The sequence below is a fragment of the Gobio gobio genome, assembly GCF_949357685.1.
Source record: "Gobio gobio genome assembly, chromosome: 11".
NCBI lineage: Eukaryota > Metazoa > Chordata > Actinopteri > Cypriniformes > Gobionidae > Gobio > Gobio gobio.
This window is the reverse complement of record NC_137104.1, coordinates 45,653,664-45,667,737: the sequence shown is the minus strand read 5'-3', so window position 1 is coordinate 45,667,737 and position 14,074 is coordinate 45,653,664. Positions and strand designations below refer to the sequence as shown.

Genomic DNA, 14,074 nt, shown 5'->3' with positions numbered 1-14,074 from the left:
AGACTGTTCCTCCTGAATCCGAGGTTCAACTATCGGCCGAATTCTCCTCTCCAGTACCCTGGCATAGACTTTCCCGGGGAGGCTGAGAAGTGTGATCCCCCTGTAGTTGGAACACACCCTCCGGTCCCCCTTCTTAAAAAGAGGGACCACCACCCCGGTCTGCCATCCCAGAGGCACTGTCCCCGACCGCCACGCGATGCTGCAGAGGCGTGTCAGCCAAGACAGCCCCACAACATCCAGAGATTTGAGGTACTCAGGGCGGATCTCATCCACCCCCGGTGCCTTGCCACCGAGGAGTTTCTTGACCACCTCGGTGACTTCAGCCCGGGTGATGGACGAGTCCTCCTCTGAGCCCCCAGCCTCTGCTTCCTCAATGGAAGGCGTGATGGCGGGATTGAGGAGATCCTCAAAGTATTCCTTCCACCGTCCGACGATATCCCCAGTTGAGGTCAACAGCCGCCCATCGCCACTGTAAACAGCGTTGGTAGGGCACTGCTTCCCCCTCCTGAGGCGCCGGACGGTTTGCCAGAATCTCTTCGAGGCCAGCCGATAGTCCTTTTCCATGGCCTCACCGAACTCCTCCCAGGCCCGAGTTTTTGCCTCCACAACCACCCGGGCTGCAGTCCGCTTAGCCTGCCGGTACATGTCAGCTGCCTCAAGAGTCCCACAAGCCAACCAGGCCCGATAGGACTCCTTCTTCAGCTTGACGGCATCCCTTACTTCCGGTGTCCACCACCGAGTTCGGGGATTGCCGCCTCGACATGCACCGGAGACCTTACGGCCACAGCTCCGAGCGGCAGCTTTGACAATGGAGGTGGAGAACATGGTCCATTCGGACTCAATATCTCCAGCCTCCCTCGGGATCCGGTCGAAGTTCTGCCGGAGGTGGGAGTTGAAGATCTCTCTGACAGGGGGCTCAGCCAAACGTTCCCAGCAGACCCTTACAGTACGCTTGGGTCTACCGGGTCTGTCCAGCTTCCTCCCCCGCCATCGGATCCAACTCACCACCAGGTGGTGATCAGTTGACAGCTCCGCCCCTCTCTTCACCCGAGTGTCCAAGACATACGGCCGCAGGTCAGATGAAACGACCACAAAGTCGATCATTGACCTACGACTTAGAGTGTCCTGGTTGCATGTGCACTGATGGACACTCTTATGCCTGAACATGGTGTTCGTTATGGACAAACCGTGACTAGCACAGAAGTCCAATAACTGAACACCACTCGGGTTCAGATCAGGGGGGCCGTTCCTCCCAATCACGCCCCTCCAGGTGTCACTGTCATTGCCCACGTGGGCGTTGAAGTCCCCCAGTAGAACGACGGAGTCCCCAGTCGGAGCACTTTCCAGCACCCCTCCCAGGGACACCAAAAAGGCCGGGTACTCTGCACTGCCGTTCGGCCCGTAGGCACAAACAACAGTGAGAGACCTATCCCTGAGCCGAAGCCGCAGGGAAACGACCCTCTCGTTCACCGGGGTAAACTCCAACACATGGCGGCAGAGCTGGGGGGCTATAAGCAAACCCACACCAGCCCGCCGCCTCTCACCATGGGCAACTCCAGAGTGGTGAAGAGTCCATCCTCTCTCGAGGAGTGTGGTTCCAGAGCCCAAGCCGTGCGTAGAGGTGATTCCGACTATCTCTAGTCGGAACCTCTCAACCTCACGCACAATCTCAGGCTCCTTCCCCGCCAGTGAGGTGACATTCCATGTCCCAAGAGCCAGTTTCCGTGTCTAGGGATCGGGTTGTCTAGGCTCCTGCCTTCGACTGCCGCCCGATCTTCTCCGCACCGGCCCCTTACGGTCCCTCCCGTGAGTGGTGGGCCCACGGGAAGGTGTCCCCACGTCGCTCCTTCGGGCTGAGCCCGGCCGGACCCCGTGGGGGAAGGCCCGGCCACCAGGCGCTCGCATACGAGCCCCAACCCCAGGCCTGGCTCCAGGGTGGGGCCTCGGCTGCGCCATACCGGGCGACGTCACGGTCCTCGTTGTCATTGTCGTCATAAGGGGTTTTTGAACTGCTCTTAGTCTGACCCGTCCCCTAGGACCTGTTTGCCTTGGGAGACCCTACCAGGGGCATATAGCTATCATAATACTATATACTATCATAACTTTGATGATAGTAATGTTTATTCAGTCATCCAATTGCAAGGCATAAACAGGTTTGCATAAATGTGGTTTCTGTGAGAGAACAAATTAGGATGGTAAATATACATGATAATGACATGACAGAATATACACAGTTAAGAACTGTATAACTATACTTATAAGTTACATTTGTATAATGTAACCGTAAACCAGAGCTTATTGTACCACATATAGGCGCTAAATGCAGCTGCATTAAAAGGAGCGGAGCTGCCGCTGCTGCTGTTAACAAGCGGTGTCGGATTACAAAAGTGTGTGCGCAGGTTTAGCTCTGTATAACAAGTGTTAATATGCCGATCAGACCTGATACATATTTCCATCAACATACATTACAAGCAAATATTTTCTATAAATGAATAAACATTGTTAATAACTGAATGACTATTCAAATAGGTGAGCATTACGCTATTGTATGTTGACACAAAAATACTTCTGAGGTAACATCAACTGAATTACATGATGACACACTCTGAAACACATCCACAATGACAATAACTATTATTACTTACGGAGTTATTAACGCACAGAAATACCACACAAGGAAAAACAGACTTTTGAGGAATAAACAAGCCAGGAAAACTCCGTATAACTGTTACTGGAGCTGCTGAGATGAAAACTCTCTGCGCATGCACCAGACAAGTCTGAACAAGTTGACGCGCACAGTGTTAAAACCGGTTAAAACGCGAAAGGCGAAGCTTGAATTTACGGGTATGTCCCTTTTTGGCTAATGTACTTTCAAGATGGAGGGGCAACATGGCGACCACCGTTAGATCCCATTACCTTATGTATTTTCAATGGCATATTATAAACTTACGAGAATACTTTATTACTTGAAAGAAGTAAATATACATTAATGAGCACATATATTTTTGAAAGAACTAAGTGTTTTTAGCTAAGAATAGACTAAAAAAGTTACACAGTGTAGCTTTAAGTAACGTTACAAGAAAAAGATGAGTGTAAACGATCTTTGCCAGTAATAAAATAATTTAAGGATACACAGAGTACTTACCAACACGATCATCGTTTCTGAGAGAAATAGTGAAGGTGAATGCATATAAGAACAAGTTCTCCGTTTAGGATTAGAACAAACTCAACCCAAGAGCCTTCGATGACGTGGATGATTACGTTACTGTTGATCATCTGCCAATCATCGTCTAAAGCCCGCCCTGACAATTTCATTGGTCCGAACAGTTTCTGTTCGGGCATAATTACTCCTCTATGGAGCGAGTCCAGACCGAATTGCCCAGCAAAAAAATTTGTGGGCGGGGCTAAATTCGGCTGGCATCCAGGCTAAAAAAGAGCAATACTTAAATGCATTTTGTCCATCTGTATTTAATAAAGCTAACAGCACTGACATTTCATTTTTAAATGATTTTTTAAAACCTGAATTTTGATCAAAATGTATTTGTTTACTCAGAACATACACAGAAGTTCCATCTACAATCAAAGCAAATAAGGACAAGGTAAATAACACAGACCTTCACATGAAATCAGCCAATCTGTCAAATGTCGATCTGTTTTGATTTACATGGTTTTTATTAGCTTTACCTAAATGAAACAGTGTCCTGATTTATTTCTGTCATTGTTTTTAGGTGATGATCCTCCACCCTGAATTCATCAAATACGTGCATGATAACTGGTCAGAAGGTCATGGCAGATATCCATCCACTGGTTTCTTAACGCTGATATTCGCTCTTCACATCTGTGACAAGGTAGATCTCCTGTTCTGTCTCAAGCGGTGTGTGGCGCAGCTCCAGCGTGGCATTGTTGTTGTTTTTGAGGGCGTGTCAGTTTATACAAGGACCTAAAAGTGATCATGAATGAGCCCAGAGCAATGTTTGAACAAAAACAAAGGGCCTTTCAGGAAAGTGTTAGTATTGAAGTGCTGAACCATGGCATCAGTGGTTAGCATTGTACGTGCGCTGTATCGGTCTGAAAGTAGAACTTTGATATAAAGTTTGAAATTCAATTCACAGAGTTGCTATTATGTGAAATAAATTTACACTGTAAGATTTTTAAAATGACTTTTTAAACAAATGATAAAACTGGCTTCTGTATTTTTGCTCAATAAAAATAGAAAAAAGGAATTATATATTTTCAAAATATTTGGGTTTTTCTTTTTACATTTTAATGATTTAAAATAGTTTTCATAAATAATAAAACTTTTCTTTACAATGACAGAGAAACTATTAACGCTCAGATAACTCTTTCTCTTACAGGTGAATGTTTTTGGGTTTGGAGCTACGAGTGACAGAAACTGGCATCATTATTTTGATGAAACATTGGCTCTATTTGAAAGCAACATTCATGGTGCGGACTTTGAAAATAAAACAATCAATTGGCTCCAACAGGAAAACAAGATTATGATGTACAAGGGATGGACATGAAACAGGTTCTTGGAGAAACACTACCTTTGTACTGCACAAAACTTTGACACAAATGGATTTCTTGATGACTTGATATTTTATAATATTGATTTCATAATATCTAAATGTAAATTAAAAAGCAAAATGTGTGTTCCGCTGCCGCTTTCTACTGGTTTTGAACCCACGATCTACAGATAGGCCTCATCCATGATGTTTCCCCACTGAAGGTCCCTTGATCTGTGTTGCGGCAAGCCGAAATAGCGGTGACAAACATTTTAAGGGTAGTCCAGTTGAAAGGCGCACTTGAAGAAACTCCAGTACTGAACTAACCGGGCAGTCGACTGGGTTAAGATGGTGTTGCTCACACCACGATGAGAAAAGACTGCATTTTAACCCATTTAATCCCACCGGTCACAATAGTGACCGTAAAAAAAATTTTCATTTCTAAGGCTATAAAAATGTTACTGAATGATCTATCAATGCATTTCCAGCAGATATTGAAATAATAAAGGGTCTCAATGAAATATGTGCAGTGTCGCATGTTTCCTGTAAATTGTCACATGACCAGAGCTGTTTACTTCCTGTTTGTGCCAAGAGAAGAGGATGGCAACAGGAAAGCTCCCAAAGAAAAGGCTGGTAAAGTATGTTAACATAAAGATAGGACATAGATTTTTGGTACACATCTTGTTTAAGGCGTCTAGTATTGATATATGCATTTGCAATTACTCAACTTTGTTTAATGTGGTCATAGAACTCACAAACATGTCATCGGCAACAATAGTGACCGGTGGGATAACCCATTGTATCTACATACTAATACACATAGGCTAACTGTTCTACCTTACTTTCTACCTAATTTTACACACACACACACACACACACACACACACGGTCACGTCTCCTCTGATGTCTGATCTCCCCACACACACACACACACACACACTCACACAGACAGACAGAAACTCACACACACACACACACACAAAATCACACACACACGGTCACGTCTCCTCTGATGTCTGATCTCCACACACACACACACACACACACACAGACAGAAACTCACACACACTCACACACACACACACACACACACACAGAAACTTACACACACACACATGGTCACGTCTCCTCTGATGTCTGATCTACACACACACACACACACACACAAACACACACACGGTCACGTCTTCTCTGATGTCTGATCTCCACACACAGAAACACATTCACACACACACACACACACACACTCACACATGGTCACGTCTCCTCTGATGTCTGATCTCCACACACACACACACCCACCCACACACACACAGACACACAAAAACAATTAAATTAAATCAATACAATGGTTGATACAACACAGTATCCCACCGGTCACAATTGTGACCGATCATAAAACACACTTTTTCACACACTTTTCCATGAAAATTTCAAAAAATGATGATTGATTGTTTCAAAGGGATACTAATGACACATGATCTGGGAAAAATTTGGGATTAAACGGGTTAAGGGTATAAAGCTTTCTAGGAAAAGGAGCCCTAGCGTTGAGAATGATATCGACAACATCAGTTGAGAGACCATATTCTATGAGCTGTACCCATCAAGCAGTGTTGGGGAATGTTACTTTGAAAAGTAATGCATTACAATATTGCGTTACTCCCTTAAAAAGTAACTAATTGAGTTACTTAAGCCGCGTTTCCACCGAAATTACCCGGAACTATTTGTACCAGGAACTTTTTTCCCAGGAACTTTTTCTCCCCCAGACCTTATACTATCTGCGTTTCCACCGCGGTCTAAAGTACCGGGAAGATTAGGCAAATTAGTCTGGTGACGTGGGAATGCGCGCGACTTCTCCTCCCAGTCACCGACGGACATAAATCACTTTTGCACGATACTGTCTGCAACAATAACAAGTGGAGGAGATGCAAGCAGCGCTGATTATACATTACCAACACTGCTTATTTAAACGTGCACTTTCACCTGGTTTGACCATTTTAATGCAAAATGGGATGATGGGCAATCTAGAATCTGAATGTGCTCAATTCCAAAACAAAAGATTTTCTATAAAAGGATAATGAGGTTTCAGTCATTCATGACAGATGTGTGAAAAGTTAATTAAATGAAAACAATAGACTGAATTAAGCGGTTGAAAGATTACTAGACTGCAAGTATTTTATTTTTTTATCACAATAACATCTCTTAGCATTCACAAAAACAAAAAAAAATTCACATGACTAGTTTTACAATATGCTTCATTAAATGCATACATTTAGAGATTTCTTCCTCTTAAGTTGTGGTTATAAGTTATTATACTACATTCACATAGTTATACATTTAAAAATATAATATTTGGGTTTTCTAGATATGTTTATGTGCATATTCAGAAAGACTTGCGAGCAGCAGCCCTTTTATTTGCTTCCGACACTATATGAATACAATTAGAAAGTGGTTATATAGTTAGAATGTGGAAATTAAAAAGACAGTGACATTTTACACATTTGACTTTATTTTAGACAGATTAGTTCTTACAAAATTAAAGTAAAATTGTGCAAAGACAAATAAATTACTAGAACAATAAAATGAAAATATAAAATGTGAAAACAACAATATATAAAAAAGTGTATTTTTCAGTAACCTGTCCAAGAGCTGTGCCAACACGTACAATATATAAAGTACAAATGTGGTAGTGCAAATGCTTTATTCAAGCGGCTGGTCATTGTGGCTACTTCTTGAACGACTGGACAAACTGTCCAAGAACAGACAGAAACCCGGTCTGAAAGTCCCTCTGCTGCCGTCTGCTTTCTTCCGCTTCTGACTGGTGGAATGCCAACTCTTGCCTCCTCATCTCTCCTCGGCCTGGCTCTCCAGTAATAGCTGAATATATTGGTCACGCTGTTCTTGTCCATGCTGCAGGACGGCCCGGTTAGCATCCTCCATGTCCCTCAGTGCATCAAGAAAGTCACAGTCCCTTTTCCTTTTCTCTAAGTAGAAAAATTGCACAGAAACACATGGAACTTAATACACAAGGCAACCATGAAACAATAGAAACCATCAATTAATTATTTAGTGTTTTCACTACAAACAATGAACAATTGTTTGCCCAGCTTGAACAATGCCCAGTGTGCAATTTTTATCATGGGCAATTTAAGTTTACAATTAAAAACAACAAAACTACTCAAAACCATTAAGGATTACACATCAGTTTTTAAATATATACACATTTTTGTCAGCTTTATACCTCGGTGTGTGTGTGTTTCGGCAGGAGACACGGGACGAGGGCTTACGTACTGGTGACCGCGGGAGAAAACACGCTGGTCTCCGTTGCCTGCAATTCATTGGGGACACTCGTTTCATCTGGAAAAGCACATTGAAAAAAGTTACTGCAACGTGTTTAAACACTGCAACGAGTTTAATAGATGATACCAAGATGAGATATTTACCTTCAACCCACTCAGATTCCTGGATGGTTTCCAACAACGCACTAGCCGAGTCTTTCGTTACCGCTGCACCAGAAAAGGACGGTCTGTGTCCCAACAACGCGTCCAGACGGTCATACCACTTGATACGCCGGTCGGAACCGCTCCGGTTGTTATCCTTTAATTTCTTGTAATCTTGTCTTAATTTCTTTAACTTTTCTCTGCACTGTTTTCCAGTGTGACTGGAACCGAGTCGATATCTTCAAGTAACGTTATACCTTTTCATTGCGGGTCGCCGTTTCCAGTTCCCGCTGGGTGTCCTCCTCCGCATATATGCTCAATAAAGCCTGAACCTCGTCGTCGGTCCATCGGTCGAATTTTTTGTTGAACTCCATTGTTGCAAAGGAAATATTTACTGAACGCAGAACCCACCTCGCAAAAGACTTTGAGAAAAAAATGCTGCGAGAGCTCAACCAATCAGCATGTTCAGCGCCCAAGTCCCACCCCCCGAAAGTTCCCGAACTTTTGAAAAGTACCACCTCGCAAGCAGGGCCGTTTGGAGGGGGAAATATTTACCCGGAACTTCATTTAGACCCTGGTTCCTGCGGTTGAAACACACCGAGTTCCCCCCCAAAGTTCCTAGTTCCGGGGGAAAGTTCCTGCGGTGGAAACGTGGCTTTAGCTACTTTTTAAGAAAAGTAATGCGTTACGTTACTTTTGCGTTACTTTTTCTCACCTGGGCTGGGCTTGTTTTTGTTTTGTTTTTTATAACAAAAAAGTTATATTTTTGTGCAACGGTAAAGACCTCTTCATACCAAAATTGAAATAATAAAAATGGTAAAAATGCAAATTCTCGCATGAACAGTAGAGGGCGCAGCTCTGCTGTGCTTCCATTCTGGATAATGGTAGAATAGGATGCAGGAGAAAAAAGTTTTACCAATAAAAACAAAAAATCTAGTAATTTTCATCATCAAAGGTCAGCAGCAAGACATTGGTAAATTAAATATAAAGGTAGATTATGCATAAAAATAGTTTAATTATTGGAGGTTTGCATAGTATTCTGATTTTGCATTTGACTGATTTTATTCATTTTGAGGAGTACAGAATCTTTATTGTGCAAATGAGATAAATAAATGCTCACATTTAGTCTGGAACTTCAATAACCATCATGTTTACACACAACGCCTCTGCACTTATTTTTCTCAACATGGGGGCAGGAGAGCTGTCAGTCAAATTAATGTGGAAAAAGTAACTTGGGTTACTTTTTTTAAAAAGTAACTCAGATATTTTGTTGTAAATTTGAAAAGTAATGCGTTACTTTACTAGTTACTTGGAAAAAGTACTATTATTACGTAACTCAAGTTACTTGTAATGAGTTACGCCCAACACTGCCCATCAAGTGCCAGACCCACAGTTTCCAAATCTCCGGTCGGGGGTGAAAGACTGTCCCCCGAGCCTGGGACAGAAGGTCCCACCTGGTCGGAGTCTCCCAAGGAGAGCCTTCCAGGAGAAATCAGGTCCGCTAATAAGAAACAGGCTATTAATATTAGCAGCAACCCCTCCTGATGGACCCTCGCTAGAACGGCCGGGAGCAAGCCTCGGCCACGTCTGTACCATGGCATCCAGGCCCAGATGAGATGGAGGATTTAGAGAAAATCAAATGTGACAGTGGGCTGACTCCTCAGAGATGAACAAGTCCACTTCTGCCCTGTCAAACTTCTTCCATATGGACTCCACTATTTGAGAATGGAGTCGCCAATCCCCAGGCTTCAGAGGTGCTGCAACAACCTGAACAGGGGGCATGAACACAACCCGCCCTGTTGATTTATATAGGTTCCTCCCTCCCTCCTGGAGCTAGGCGTAGGACAGGAGGTCGAAGGGCCAGCCTGCTGGACACGGCAAAGGATAAACAGCTGGAACGCCTCAAACTCACCGGAGTTTCTTCATCGCCTGAAACCTGTACTAACAGCATCGCCAAACAGGCCAGACAGCGAAACTGGGGTGGAAAAGCTTTCTCCTTTTCTTTAATTCCCGAAAGATTGAGGCACCGATTCCTCTCCGTAGCCACCAAAGGAGCCATAGAACGGACGATGGCACGGGCCGCCTGCTTGGAGGCACGTGGAGACAAATCTGTGACCCTGTGGAGTTTTTTCACCCGTTCAGTGCTTAATCCCTCGCCGACGTCAAGTTCTTCAAGATCAGCCTGGTAGGCCTGTAACACCAGCTTTACCTGCAACCTCGTATGCCTTGCCAACTCGTGAAGATGTGATTCTGCCCAGTCAGACTCTTTAATGCCGATGCCGATGCAGGAGAGAGATAGCCCGTAATCGTCTCTTCTAACCGAGGCATCAACTTATACCTGTGCTATGATCCAATGTCGCAGGATTATGAACACATGCAGCAGAATATGGCTTTCCACAACTTCAAGATCTCGTTATGAAGATCTTCCAAATTCCAAAGGGGAGGAATTTCAAACGGCCCGCTGCGTGTCTATTAAAATATATTCTATGTGGCCCGCCACGGATAATGCACAAATCCTGCAGTTTCACGCTGTCAACGCAAGGTGGCAGTACTATATTTTAGGCCAGGGAAACGGAGCCAAAAGCGGCTCTGCGCAACTCGCGAGCTCTGACTCTGAACGCTCTGAACAAATGTGTTTACCAGCTGAGTGTCTCGATCACGCGCCCACTAAACAGCCCATAAGAAGTGTTCGAGTTCGGCGCAGAGGTCTCTGGAACGAGCTGCGAATCTCTCTGTGATTTGTTTTCATTTAAATCCAGTTAAACAGCGCTGACTTAATCAACAACACTAACGTGCAAATCAGCTGAGCCGATTCAGTTAAAATACTTTTCAAACAATTTACCAACATTTATCATGGATTTACCGTGGTAATTTGTCAGAAATGTAGGTTAATATCAACATTTTTAATGTAGACATGTATTAAATAAGTAATAAAGGCCAAATTGCAGACTTTTTTTTGTCATAAACTTGCAGTTTTGTGCATTTGTATTTATATGTTTATAGACTAAACACCATAAAGCCATTCTAGATATAGAAATAATATTTAATTTTACTTTTTGCCATGTGTGCACTGCAAAACATGTTCTTACTTAGTATTTTTGTCTTGTTTCTACTATAAATATATCTAAAAACAATTAAATCAAGATGCATTTGATGCAAGTGAAATTACATTATATATTTTTTCTTATTTGTGAGTGAGTTTTTGGTTAAAACAAGCAAATATATCTGCCAATGTGATGAGAACAATAATGTTTCTGTTTGGAATCTTGTTTCAGTCCCAAACAGAAACAAGATTATTTTTCTAATCCATTGGCAGATAATTTAGTTTGTTTCAAGCAAAAACTCAACTCATTTAGATTTTTTTCCCCCCCAGGAATCAAGAAAAAATATGTAATTTTCCTTAGTAAAAGCATCTTGATGTAAGAATTTTTAGATATTTGGACTGGAAAAAAGACAGAAATACTAAAGTAAGAAAGGTATTTTTTGTAATGTGGTTTTACCTGTGGTGATGTAAATAGAGCACTCGTTAAATTTAAATAAGAATAGAGTTCTAACTCAGTAATAATATTAAAATTTCACCCATTGAAACTTTTTGCTTGATGAAAGTTTTACAGATATTGTTAAATATCTATACATTTACATCTGTGTCCTATCTCAAGCTACTGTCAGCTCAAGCTTTTGTGAAATGTCATATATATATATATATATATATATATATATATATATATATATATATATATATATATATATATATATATATATATATATATATATATATACAGTGAGTAAAATAAGTCTTTGAACACCCTGCTATTTTGCAAGTTCTCCCACTTAGAAATCATGGGGGGTCTGAAATTGTCATCGTAGGTGCATGTCCACTGTGAGAGACATAATCTAAAAAAAAAAAATCCAGAAATAGCAATGTATGATTTTTTTAACTATTTATTTGTATGTTACAGCTGCAAATAAGTATTTGAACACCTGAGAAAATCAATGTTAATATTTGGTACAGTAGCCTTTGTTTGCAATTACAGAGGTCAAACGTTTCCTGTAGTTTTTCACCAGGTTTGCAGACACTGCAGGGGGGATTTTGGCCCACTCCTCCACACAGATCTTCTCTAGATCAGTCAGGTTTCTGGCCTGTCGCTGAGAAACACGGAGTTTGAGCTCCCTCCAAAGATTCTCTATTGGGTTTAGGTCTGGAGACTGGCTAGGCCACGCCAGAACCTTGATATGCTTCTAGCTTCGGGTCATTGTCATGTTGGAAGACCCAGCCTCGACCCATTTTCAATGCTCTAACTGAGGGAAGGAGGTTGTTCCCCAAAATCTCGCAATACATGGGCCGGTCATCCACTGCTTAATACAGTGCAGTCGCCCTGTCCCATGTGCAGAAAAACACCCCCAAAGCATGATGCTACCACCCCCATGCTTCACAGTAATGTATTACCCACCAGTAGTGTATTACACTTAGTGTATTACCAACAGTAACCTTGGAAACGGTGGTCCCAGCTCTTTTCAGGTCATTGACCAGCTCCTCCCATGTAGTTCTGGGCTGATTTCGAGGTGAGATCTTGCATGGAGCCCCAGTCTGAGGGAGATTGACAGTCATGTTTAGCTTCTTACATTTTCTAATGATTGCTCCAACAGTGGACCTTTTTTCACCAAGCGGCTTGGCAATTTCTCCGTAGCCCTTTCCAGCCTTGTGGAGGTGTACAATTTTGTCTCTAGTGTCTTTGGACAGCTCTTTGGTCTTGGCCATGTTAGTAGTTGAATTTTTACTGATTGTATGGGGTGGACAGGTGTCTTTATCACAGTGAGGGCAGTCAGCTCCCTCGAGAGCTGATCGAGTGTGCGCCGCTCCAAGACAAAGAACACAACTACACGTGACTACACCGTTCCCATATTGTCAACACCATGATGCGCCGTCGAAGTAAATGCCTTGCCTCAAATGATTTAAGTCATCTCTGATAAGACTGTTAGGCCTGAAACATTTTAAAGTTATGTGATTAAGTGAGAGAATCAATATTGGTTTTGTTTACTTGGCTATAAGCCGTTGTGTACATTACGCTGTAATATGAGACGTGCTTTTGTTATTGGGTCTAAAATTGCTGAAAGAATAGGTAAATGCCTGTTTTATTAGGTGAACAATGTGCAATGTGAACAATGAGTTTAGTTTTCATCCCATAGGCTATACTATCACCCATGTGTGTAAACTGTAGAACAGCAAAGGAAATGCAATGACACGCAAAACATGTGGAGGACATATCAATGTCTTTGGATTTTTTTTTTAACTGCAAGAAGAATAAGTGTCTATAAGAGGCTTTTATGAGCATACTAAATCTTAGTTCGAAATACCCACATTTCAAGTGTTGATAAAAAAGACTGCATGGAGCTAGCGTAAAAACAGAACCGTGTTTTGGTTTAAAAGCAGAGGCTCTGTTCTTTTTTTCTTTTTCGACATACTGCATGTTCAGTTATTCATACAACAAAATATTCTGGGGGCCATGACATTTTTGTAAATATTATCAAAAATGCTGAGAGTGGCTGGCAACTAATGCTTCCTTGTTGAATTAAAGTATTCACTTCTTCCTTAAATCCTACTGAACCCCTTATGAACACACACATACACCAATCAGGCATAACATTATGACATATTATCCTAATATTGTGTTGGTCCCCCTTTTGCTAACAAAAACAGCCCTGACCTGTCGAGGCAAGAACTCCACTAGAACCTTGAAAGTGTGCTGTGGTATCTAGCAACAAGATGTTAGCAGCAGATCCTGTAAGTTGCGAGGTGCGGCCTCCATGGATCTGACTTTTTTGTTCAGCACATCACACAGATGCTCGATTGGATTGAGATCTGGGGAATTTGGAGGGCAAGTTAACACCTCAAACTCATTGTTGTGCTCCTCAAACCATTCCTGAGCCATTTTTGCTTTGTGGCAGGACGCATTATCTGCTGAAAAAGCCACAGGCACCAGGGAATACTGTTTCCATGAAAGGGTATACATGGTCTGCAACAATGCTTAGGTAGGTGGTACGTGTCAAAGTAACATTGTAACAGGTAACACACCAGTTCTGATGCTCACATGCCCATTGTTGGCCAATATACACTGTGTATTCTGACAC

At 42.4% G+C, this 14,074-nt stretch overlaps 1 protein-coding gene across 1 annotated transcript in view; it reads left to right on the top strand.

Moving 5' to 3' along the window:
• Positions 1-5,023, top strand: part of LOC307133372 (CMP-N-acetylneuraminate-beta-galactosamide-alpha-2,3-sialyltransferase 2-like) — a 31,416-nt gene extending 26,393 nt beyond the window's left edge. Inside the window, exons 5-7 of the mRNA XM_079828434.1 lie at positions 3,554-3,599; positions 3,729-3,848; positions 4,356-5,023. Coding sequence (XP_079684560.1) covers positions 3,554-3,599; positions 3,729-3,848; positions 4,356-4,523 — 334 coding nt within the window. The 3' untranslated portion in view covers positions 4,524-5,023. The remainder of the gene's footprint in view (positions 1-3,553; positions 3,600-3,728; positions 3,849-4,355) is intronic.
• The last annotated feature ends 9,051 nt before the right edge of the window (positions 5,024-14,074 follow it).